General features: G+C 40.9%; 1 protein-coding gene and 1 non-coding gene across 2 annotated transcripts; one reads left to right on the top strand and one right to left on the bottom strand.

Moving 5' to 3' along the window:
* The first annotated feature begins 2,091 nt into the window (after window positions 1–2,091).
* Window positions 2,092–4,801, top strand: LOC113771443. Its single transcript, XM_027316023.1, has 5 exons — window positions 2,092–2,137; window positions 3,331–3,552; window positions 3,654–3,759; window positions 3,841–4,309; window positions 4,448–4,801. The coding sequence occupies exons 1-5, from the start codon at window positions 2,092–2,094 to the stop codon at window positions 4,799–4,801; spliced, it is 1,197 nt and encodes a 398-aa protein (XP_027171824.1).
* On the bottom strand, window positions 3,848–3,954 carry LOC113752848. Its single transcript, XR_003464917.1, has one exon. It is a non-coding gene; the product is annotated as a small nucleolar RNA R71 (small nucleolar RNA).
* Window positions 4,802–10,825: the final 6,024 nt, after the last annotated feature.

Genomic DNA, 10,825 nt, shown 5'->3' with positions numbered 1-10,825 from the left:
TCACAATTTCTGAAACTTGAATTCATTACTTTCAATTCTTGGAATCTCAACTTTGACCAGTAAATCAATATATTTTTTTTTTATATATAAAAGTGCATATGCATAATAATTATGAACTTTGGGGAGTGAAAGCTCTCTCATCGCAACTGTAAATTGAATTCCACCCCCACTTGGGGAAAGTGGAGGACTCGAACTGAAATTCACGGTATCAGTGTAAATCATGCAGACATTTTTATCCATCGGTTGAATTTAGTATTTTATATAGAAAAGTCTTCTGAAACATATCTGATACGTAAATAGTGCTAATTAAAGGGAAAAGCTAAATGATTGTGGGATTCCTCGAGGTAAGATCGCGGGGTCTAGGATGGCGCTGTGGTATGGATATCGTTAGATGATTTAATATAAAATAATAGTACTTGATCTAAACGTTCGATTTTCTTCCTTTTGTCATAGCTTACAGCTTTTTGCATCCCTTTCTTTGTGACTTAAATAAAGTATCCAAAGGTGTATGTAACTTTTCCAACTAAATCGATAAGATTATCTTGTAAAACAGTAAGTTTTAAGTACTTAACAAATTTACTTTTTTAATATTGGATCTTACCATTTATGTAATGAATTTTACTATATTTTTTTGTCAAACTCACTCACTTTAGCAATAGGCAAGTTTCTGAGGTAAATTAATAAATTTATCCAACAAAGTAGCAAATTTCAAAAGTTGCATTTTTATTAGTAAAACTTACTATTTATCTAACAAAACTTACTACTATTTTGATTGAACTTACTAGTTTAGTTGTATGTAAGTTTTTCAAGTAAAGCAATAAGTTAGTGCAATAAAAAAGTAAATTTCATAAATTACCATTTTATTAGCCAAATTTACCATTTATCTGACAAAACTTACTACTAACCCCATTAAACTTACTAATCTAGTTGTACGTAAGTTTTTCAAGTAAAATGATGAGTTTGGACACAATAAGGTAGTAAGTTTTAGTCATCCATATAAGTTACCTTTTTAATACACAAACTTTCTCTTCCAAAACTTGCTATAATTGTAAAGAATTTACTAACCTAGCCTTAAGTAAATTTCACAAATATATTGGTAATTTGTGCAATAAAGTAGTAAATTTGTAAAACTTACCAATTTACCATTTTATTTGTAAAACTTACCATTTTTGAATTAAACTTACTAATTATAATTGTTGTAACTTTCTTAAGTAAAATGGTAAGTTTATGAAATAAAGTAGCAAGTTTGGACAGTTCACCAATTTACCATTTCTATTTGTAAAACTTACCATTTTTAACAAAAACTTACCATTATTTCAATTAAACTTACTAATTATAATTGTTGTAACCTTCTTAAGTAAAATGGTAAGTTTGTGAAATAAAGTAGTAAGCTTGAACAATTCGCCTATTTACCATTTTATTTGTAAAACGTACCATTTTTCAACAAAAGCTTACTATTATTTGAATTAAACTTGCTATTTATAAAGTAGTAAGTTGATAGGTTGCAATTTTATTATTTATTTTATAACTAATTTCCCCTATTACCTGACCCGATGTGAACTAATTGCTAGATTCTACTCACTTTTAGTATTTGGCATTTATTTCAGGGAGTAGAACAAAAATATGATAACAAGTATCAATTTGACAGAAAAGGAATGCAAGTGGCAGCGCTTGTCCTAGGGGCAATTTTGGAAAAGAAAAAAATCTTTGGGCCCTTTCTTTTGGGCATGGGCTGGACCGAAAAAGGGTTGGTTCCTTTCCTAGCTGGAAGGCCGCACAGGAGGTAATAGCTGGAAGGAGAGCCGCCGCGCATGGGAGTTAGGCATGAGAATAAGAACTATTAGATTGCAGAGAACAAGCACTATTTTTCTTTAGCTTCACTTTGACTTTTCTTCCTAGTTTTTCATTGCTTTTCTCCACGCATGTCAGGAGGAAGCAACTTCTTCCTTTAGCTTTGACTTTTCCTACTTGTACCTTTTGAGTGGCCTTGCTCTACGGATGCTAGGAATAAAAAAGAGATTCAATTGTTGCCTGTGACTTTCATTTCCTTTCTAATTGTTCGACGAATTGCGGCTTCCTGAAATGCAGACAATGGCCGTGACTTTTGCTGAAATTTCTCGTGGACTTAGTTCATCAAGTATGAACTAATTTTCTCATTCTAGTCAAGAAACGACGGATGCTTTGGGTTGTCTAAAAATTGTGAGATCGATTTAATTTAATCTTTCCCTTTTATTTATTGGTATTCGCATATTCCTTGATTGCTATGTTTATGGTTATTCAATTAATTGATTGTCTTGGATCCGGATAATTAATTGATTTGGTAACCTATTGTCAATTAGGGCATTAAATCCGTAATTGTTTAATTGTCCTGAAATAGTGACAACTGGCACGATTAGATTCGTGTCAGGGGGATACGCGGGCTAATCTAAAATAACCCTAGTAGTGCGTTATTTGATTAGAATAGGGCTCCTCTAATACATAAGGCAATTGGGGAATTAAATCTTACGGGTGTATCTAGGATTATTCTCTAATTAGAGCAGTGATTAACGGGCGTACCTTAATCGTCGGCACAGTAAGGAGGGGTTGACTGTCATCGCTTGTTTGGTAGTTATAACCTATTTATTGAAAAATAATTGGGATTGCCTTTGCTTCGATGATCAATTAAGTGAACCATTACTGAAGTTATTTCTTGGCTAGACTTTTAATTAATATTACCTTAATTTTAGTGAATTGCCATTTGACTTTTAGTTGCCTACTTTATTTTATTTTTAAGTGTTCTCTTGTTTTAATTGATTTAGACCTTTAATTATTGTTACTCTGAGCTCAGTGAATTATTGTTTAATTTCTAGTCAGTTATTTATTTTTATTTTCTTATTTGAATTTACTTGATTGTCATCATTCCTACAAAATCACCCCCTGTGTTACTTTGGATTTCTTAAGAGACAAATATACCCAGTCTCTGTGGATAAGATCTTACTTGCCCTGTCTACAAATTTATAATTATTTGTGAGAAAATAACCATCCCCTTTCGGGTATATCGGATTAAGCAAACTCTTCGGGAACAGGGTGAATCAAGTAACACATTGCACACCTAGAGTCCCTGCTCCAGTATTTGGAATTGGATTTTGGTCATTTTAACTGGCAATTAGGTTTAATTTTTATAATTGCACAGGCTGACAACCTGTCAATTTTTGGCGCCGTTGCCGGGGACTGGCGTTATTATTTGTTTCTTTTTAAATTCATTTTTTTTGTTCTATTTTCTGATATTTTTTTTCTAGTGTATGCCTCGGTCTTCTCGTACAGGTGATTTGATTTTTGACCCTGAAGTAGAGAAGACCTCACGTAGAACAAGAAAAGAGACCAGACAGCTCAGAGAGGAGCACTCCAGTGCTGCATCTCAGAGACCTGAGTCAGAAGTTGAATCGACAGATTCGTTTGGTGACACTTCGAGTGACTCTGACCAGGAGGAAGGCACCATTGCTAACGCACAAACATTAAGGGAGTTGGCTACTCCTGATTTAACTCAGCAGCCTTTATGCATTACTTTCCCGAGTTTGAGTGATAACACTTCATTTGAATTGAAATCGGATCTAATTCATCTTTTACCTTCTTTTCATGGTTTACCAGGTGAGGAGCCGTATAAGCATCTGCAGAGTTTGATGTCGTGTGCAATAGTATGAAACCCACGGGAATCACAGAAGAGCAGATAAAAATGAGGGCATTCCCCTTCTCCTTGAAGGATTCTGCAAAGGACTGGCTGTACTACATGCCACCAGGTAGCATCACCACGTGGGACTAATTAAAGAAAAAATTTTTGGATAAATATTTTCCTGCGTCCAGGGCTGCAAGTCTAAGGAAAGAAATTTGCGGGATCAAGCAGCACCCAGGGGAGTCACTCTATGAGTATTGGGAGCGGTTCAAGAAATTGTGCAACAAATGCCCCCAGCACCAGATAAGTGAGCAGTTGCTTATACAATATTTCTACGAGGGACTACTCTTCAGAGACAGGAGTATCATTGATGTTGCGAGTGGAGGGGCACTGGTAAACAAGACCCCTCGGGAAGCTAGAGAGTTAATTGAGGGAATGGCAGAGAATTCACAACAATTCGGTACGAGGGAGGATGTTCCAATACGCAAGGTAAATGAGGTAGAGACATCCTCTATCCAGCAGCAGCTAAGTGAGTTGACATCCTTCGTTAGGCAACTGACTGTGGGAAATGCATTACAAGCCAAGGTATGTGGGGTATGCACTGGTATGGGTCACTCTGCAGACATGTGCCCAATGATTCAGGAAGAAACTGCAGAACAGGTGAACTTGGCTGGCCACGCGCCCGCGCCAAGAAAGCAGTACGACCCTTACTCAAGCACCTACAATCCCGGTTGGAGAGATCATCCCAACCTCAGCTATGGAGGGAATAGACAGTCCAACTTCGTACCAAATAAGCAGCAAGGGTACCAGCAGCAGTACCAGCCTCGCCAACCACCACCCCCTCCGAACTCGAGTCCGTCCATGGAAGAGATGATGAAGCAGTTACTTGCAAACCAGCAAAAGACGGATTCAGACCTGCAAATCATGAGGAATCAACTAGGACAAGTGCCATCATTGCAAAATCAAGTAAATCAAATGGTCATCACGATCAACCGTTTGGAATTCCAAATTCAAGGGAAGCTGTCATCTCAACCTGAGTTGAACCCGAAGAATGTGAGCGCCATGACCTTGAGGAGTGGCAAGGAGGTTCGAGGGCCTGAGCCTGTGACCCCTAAGGATAAGGATGAGAAAAAAAATCGAAAAGGAGTTTGAGAGGGAGGACAGCAATGGTGCAAATCCAAAGGTACTCCCAGACCCATTAATTACAGTTAAAACTAACCCGCCTTCTTTTCCTAGCAGGTTGGAAAAATCGAAGAAGCAGGATAAGGAGAAGGAGATCTTGGAGGTGTTTCGCAAGGCAGAGATAAATATCCCCCTCTTAGACGCAATCAAACAAGTACCAAAATATGCCAAGTTCTTAAGGGACTTGTGTGTCAATAGAAAGCGGTTGAGGGGAGATGAACGGGTTATTGTTGGGGAGAATGTGTCAGCGGTCCTGCAGAGAAAGCTTCCACCAAAGTGTGGGGACCTAGGTATGTTTACTATATCCTGTAGGATAGACAACACTGTGATTAGAAGGGCCATGTTGGATCTGGGAGCATCAATTAATGTCATGCCTAAATCTATCTATGCTTCTCTAAAACTAGGTCCATTAAAAGAAATTGGGATAATTATTCAATTAGCTGACCGAACCAATGCATATCCTGATGGGTTGGTTGAAGATGTGATGGTAAAAGTTAATGACTTGGTGTTTCCAGCTGATTTTTATGTACTTGATATGGATGATGACCACTCACCCGATCCCTCACCTTTATTATTAGGTAGACCCTTTATGAGCACAGCACAAACAAAAATTGATGGTAATAAAGGTACCTTGTCCATGGAGTTTGATGGGGAAATTGTTCACTTCCCTCAAACTCCAACTTTAGCTCTATTTTTTCTGTGAGTGCTATTGACCCTACGGTGCAGGAAGTGTTTGAAACTGTTGGCAGGGATGAGTTGGAGGTTGCTTTAACCAAGCACCTCGAATTGGAGACAACTCCTGAGATGGAGTGGAGTGAAAATTTAAAATGCATGATAGGGGCATTACACTCATTGCCAACCTCCACAAAAAGGTACTAAGTTTCACCTATATTCATTCTCGAACCTCACCAGAGGGTATTGCTATATGTGGTGCAGGCATCTGAATTGGAGTTGAAACCCCTGCCGGAACACTTAAAATATGCATATTTGGGCGACAACGAAACACTCCAGGTGATTATCTCAGCTGCACTAACAGACACCCAGGAGGAGAAGTTAATCCGGGTTCTAAGAGAGCATAAAGAGGCGATAGGGTGGACCATCGCAGATATCAAGGGGATCAGTCCCTTCATCTGTATGCACCGAATTAGACTTGAAGAGGATGCCAAACCTGTACGGCAGGTTCAAAGGAGGCTCAACCCCCTCATGATGGAAGTTGTAAAGAAAGAGATTTTAAAATTGCTAGATGTGGGGATCATCTTTGCAATATCAGATAGCCCTTGGGTGAGCCCGGTCCAAGTAGTCCCAAAGAAGGCGGGAGTGACAGTAGAAGCCAACCAAACGAGTGAGCTCGTACCAGTACGCAAGCCCATTGGATGGAGGCAGTGTATAGACTACCATAGGCTAAACGCCATCACCAAAAAGGACCATTTCCCTCTCCCTTTCATTGACCAAATGGTTGAACGTTTAACTTGTAGGGCTTACTATTGCTTTTTGGATGGATTTTCAGGATACTTTCAGATAGCAATTGCACCAGAGGATCAAGAGAAGACAACCTTCACGTGCCCGTTCGGGACCTTTGCCTATAGACGAATGCTATTTGGGTTATGCAATGCACCTGCAACATTCCAGAGGCGTATGGTAAGTATTTTTTTCTCAATATGTGGAGAAAATTATTGAAGTTTTGATGGACGACTTCAGTGTGTATGGTGATAGTTTTGATACGTGTCTAGATAACCTGAAATTGATCCTGATAAGGAGTATAGAAACTAATCTTGTGCTTAATTGGAAAAAATGTCATTTTATGGTTGAGTACGGAATAGTCCTGGGTCATATTGTATCGTCTAAGGGCATCAAAGTTGACAAGGCTAAAATAGATATTATATCTGCATTACCTTACCCCGCGAATGTGCGAGAGGTGCGTTCTTTTCTTGGACATGCACGTTTTTATCGAAAGTTCATCAAGAATTTTTCAAAAATTGGGGCCCCATTGTTCCAACTCTTACAAAAAGATGTGACCTTTGAGTTCGATGACAAATGTGAGAAAACTTTCAATAAGTTGAAAGAGCTACTGACCGCACCCCCGATCATCCAGCCCCCCGATTGGAGTTTGGCATTTGAGATCATATGCGATGCCAGTGATCATGCTGTAGGGACTGTATTGGGGCAAAGAGTAGGAAAGGCAGCTCACATCATCTACTACGCATCTCAAGCTTTGAATGGGGCCCAGTTGAATTACTCCATCACTGAGAAGGAGCTTCTCGCAGTTATTTTTGCTTTAGAAAAATTCAGGTCATATTTGTTAGGTGCTAAAGTAATTGTATTTTCTGATCATGCAGCATTAAGGTACCTAATGACCAAGAAGGATGCCAAACCGAGGCTCATACGGTGGATATTGCTCCTACAGGACTTTGACCTGGAGATAAGGGATAAAAGAGGTTCAGAGAATTTAGTAGCCGACCATTTGAGTCGTATACCCGTTGGAGAGGATAATAAACCATTGAAGGATACATTCCCTGAAGAGCATTTATTTTCTTTAAATTCTTAATTGCCTTGGTATGCCAATCTGGTCAATTATTTGGTAACTGGTAATTTTCCTGCAGGTTGGCCAAAATCGAAGAGGAATAAATTGAAGAGCGACGCCACGTATTTTATTTGGGATGGCCCATACTTATGGAAGAGATGTGCAGATCAAGTGATGCGGAGATGTGTAAGTAAAATGGAATTTCAATCGATTTTAGCTTTTTGTCATACTTTTGCATGTGGAGGTCATTTTGGACCCAAGAGAACTGCTCATAAGGTATTAGAAAGTGGATTTTATTGGCCTTCATTGTTCAAGGATGCTTATGTGTTTTGTAAGTCATGTGATCGCTGCCAAAGGGTAGGTAATATAGCCCGTAGAGATCATATGCCCCAAGTTCCGTTGATTTTTGTCGAAATTTTTGATGTCTGGGATATAGATTTCATGGGGCCTTTTCCTACTTCATTTGGTTTTATATATATTTTGCTGGCAGTTGATTATGTGTCTAAATGGGTGGAGGCCAAGGCCACTCGGACTAATGACTCAAAAGTAGTTGCAGATTTTATCCGGTCTAACATTTTTGTGCGATTTGAAATGCCAAAAGCTATTGTCAGTGATAGGGGAACGCATTTCTGCAACAAAACCATAGCTGCGTTGTTTCGCAAGTATGGTGTACTCCACAGGGTCTCCACGTCATACCACCCCCAGACCAATGGGCAAGCGGAGGTATCGAATCGGGAGATTAAGTCCATTTTGGAGAAAATGGTGCGCCCCGATAGGAAAGATTGGAGTCAGCGGTTGGAGGACGCACTCTGGGCCTATCGGACGGCGTACAAAACCCCCATAGGGATGTCACCGTACAGATTGGTATTTGGGAAGCCGTGTCACCTGCCAGTGGAGTTCGAGCACAAGGCTTTTTGGGCGATAAAGCAATGCAACTTGAACCTAGAAGAGGCCGGTGCCCGACGAAAGTTGGATTTGCAAGAGTTGGAGTAGATCCGGAAAGAAGCGTACGAAAACGCTTTAATTTATAAGGAGAGAAGTCGGGCATTTCATGACCAACAAATCTCTAGAAAAATCTTTGAAGTTGGTCAGAAGGTTCTCCTGTACCAATCCAGGCTCAAGCTATTCCCAGGTAAGCTACGTTCCCGTTGGATTGGATCTTTTGTTGTGACTCACGTTTTTCCCTATGGTGCAGTTGAAATCTAGAGTGCTAAAACAGATAGCAAATTTGTGGTGAATGGACACCGTCTCAAACATTATTATGAAGGTTTTCCAAGTGGAGAAATGGAGACAATAAGCCTAGACACACCACTGTGTCCTAATTAGTGACACTTTACCATGTCTAGCCAAACACATTAAAGAAAGGCGCTCATTGGGAGGCAATCCAATTGTTTCTTTTAATTGTTTATTTGATTTCGTGTGATAGTTTAAATATGTTTTCATTGAATCTGACAGATTTTGGGTTTCAATTTTCGTTTTTGCTGATTTGTAGATGCTCTTCTGTCATGACGCGCCCGCGTGATGACGTGTGGAACGCTCACGGTCAGAATCGTCAGAAGGAGTTCCTGCCCGCGTCATGACGTATAGAGAGTTCACGATCAGAATCGTCAGAGAGCTCTCTTGCTCTCATGACGTGCCCGCGTCATGACGTCCCGGAAGCTCACGGTCAGAGAGCTCTCTTGCTCTCATGGCGTGCCCGCGTCACGTTTGCGGGAAAGGTAAAGATTCAAAAAAAAAAAGAAAAAATTTTTTTTTTAAACAAATAAAAAAAACATATATATATAAACAAAAAAATAAAATAAAATAATAAAAAATAAAAAATAATAATAATAAACAAAAAAGAAACCATAAAAAGAAACCAAAAATTTTTTTTTTCTCTTAACAGTAGCTATTTCTTTTCTTAAAAAAAAAAAAAATTCTTTTTCTTTTCCTTCTTTTCTTTTCTTTCTTTTTTTTCCTTTCTTTCTTCTTCTTCTTTCTTTCTCTTTTCTTTCTTTCTTCCCCGCTGCTCCCCTTCTCTCTGTGCACGTCGACCGAGAGCCGCGCTGCCACCCACAGACGTCCTCTTACCAGCTCCGCCCAAGCCGCGAGCTCTCTCCCTCTCCCTTCGATCCGCGGCCATCAGCCGCAACCCACGTCTTCAACCTCTCTCCGCCGACAGCTCCTCTGTCCACCGCCCGCCGCCGTTGCTGATGCTCCATCGCCGCCGCCCAGTCCACCATTGCTCCACCTCGCCACTCGAAGCAGCCGCGAGCTGCCGCTGCTGCAGTCCAATTGTTGTCCGCTGCGTTTCTCTCCCTGCTCTCTCTCTCTCTCCGCTCGAGCTCACCTCCACTCCCGCAGCTCGACCGCCGAGCCAGCAGTCGCCGCCGCTGTTCACGCCACGACCACGCGCCGGCCGCACGACCGACTCATCCCCAAGCTCCCTCGCGTCTCCCCCTTTCTCACACAGTGGAGGTACTCATCCCCCCTCAACTCTTGCCTATTTGTTGGGAGAATATTCTCTGGGTTTTATGGTTAAACTCAATTGCCGAGCCCATGGATCCATTGTTAGTTGATTAAATTAAGTACAGTTTTTGGGGTCTCACTGCCATTGTGATTGAATTTAATTGCTCACTTGGGGAACTGTAGTGCCCATTAGATTGGGTGCTCCGTTGTTAGTGTTTTCTTAGAATTCTTGAGAGGTATTGCTGATGCTCTGCCTGGCGTTTTCTCTTGATATTTCCTTTGGTGCAATTGTTGAGATTTTGGACTGCATAGTTTCTGCTTTTGACTAATTATTTGAGGGTCATTGGTAGGCGTTACTTGGCCTCCTGCTCTGCTTGGTTATTGTGATTTCTTTGCTTTTGGAGTGCGATTTGAAACCGGTGGCACTGGTTGCCGTATTCTCCCTTGAATTTGTTAACTTTATTTGGTTGGGCATGTAGTTGACTGCCAAGGACTTGTGAATGTGTTGTTCTTGTGGAACTTCTGAACTGATATTGCTCGAGTTAGCATATTCTAAACTTCTAAACTGTCGTTCACATTTTGGGTGAGTCAAATTGGCTTTTGACTGTGCGTCGGGGATCACTAGCACCTACTGAATTGCATTTGCTGGGTCCGTTGGTTGTTGGTATTTCTTTTGTTGTTGGTATTTGTGTGCTGTTATTTTTGTTGGGACTTCTGTTGATTAAGTTGATTGCTCCGAACGATGGCGAGGCCCAAATCATCTTCTAGGTCTAGGGCCCCTAGAACCTCTCAGTCTCAACCCCAAGCCTCCATTCTCGTCAATATCCCTATCAACCAACCTACTGCTCCCGGTGTCCGAACTAGGTTGGGCAGGGGTAGGGGCGCCCATGTGGCCTCCGCCACTCATCTTGGAGGGCATTTGGAGTTCACTAGGGCCGCCGATCAGAGGCGCTATGCTCAAGCCTGTGAGCGGCGTATCATTCCGTGCAAGTGCGCGGACAATATTACTATGGCTTTTCTGGGTA

Source organism: Coffea eugenioides, chromosome 1 (genome assembly GCF_003713205.1).
Source record: "Coffea eugenioides isolate CCC68of chromosome 1, Ceug_1.0, whole genome shotgun sequence".
NCBI lineage: Eukaryota > Viridiplantae > Streptophyta > Magnoliopsida > Gentianales > Rubiaceae > Coffea > Coffea eugenioides.
The sequence above is the reverse complement of the archived record's forward strand: the minus strand, read 5'-3'. Positions and strand labels throughout refer to the sequence as shown.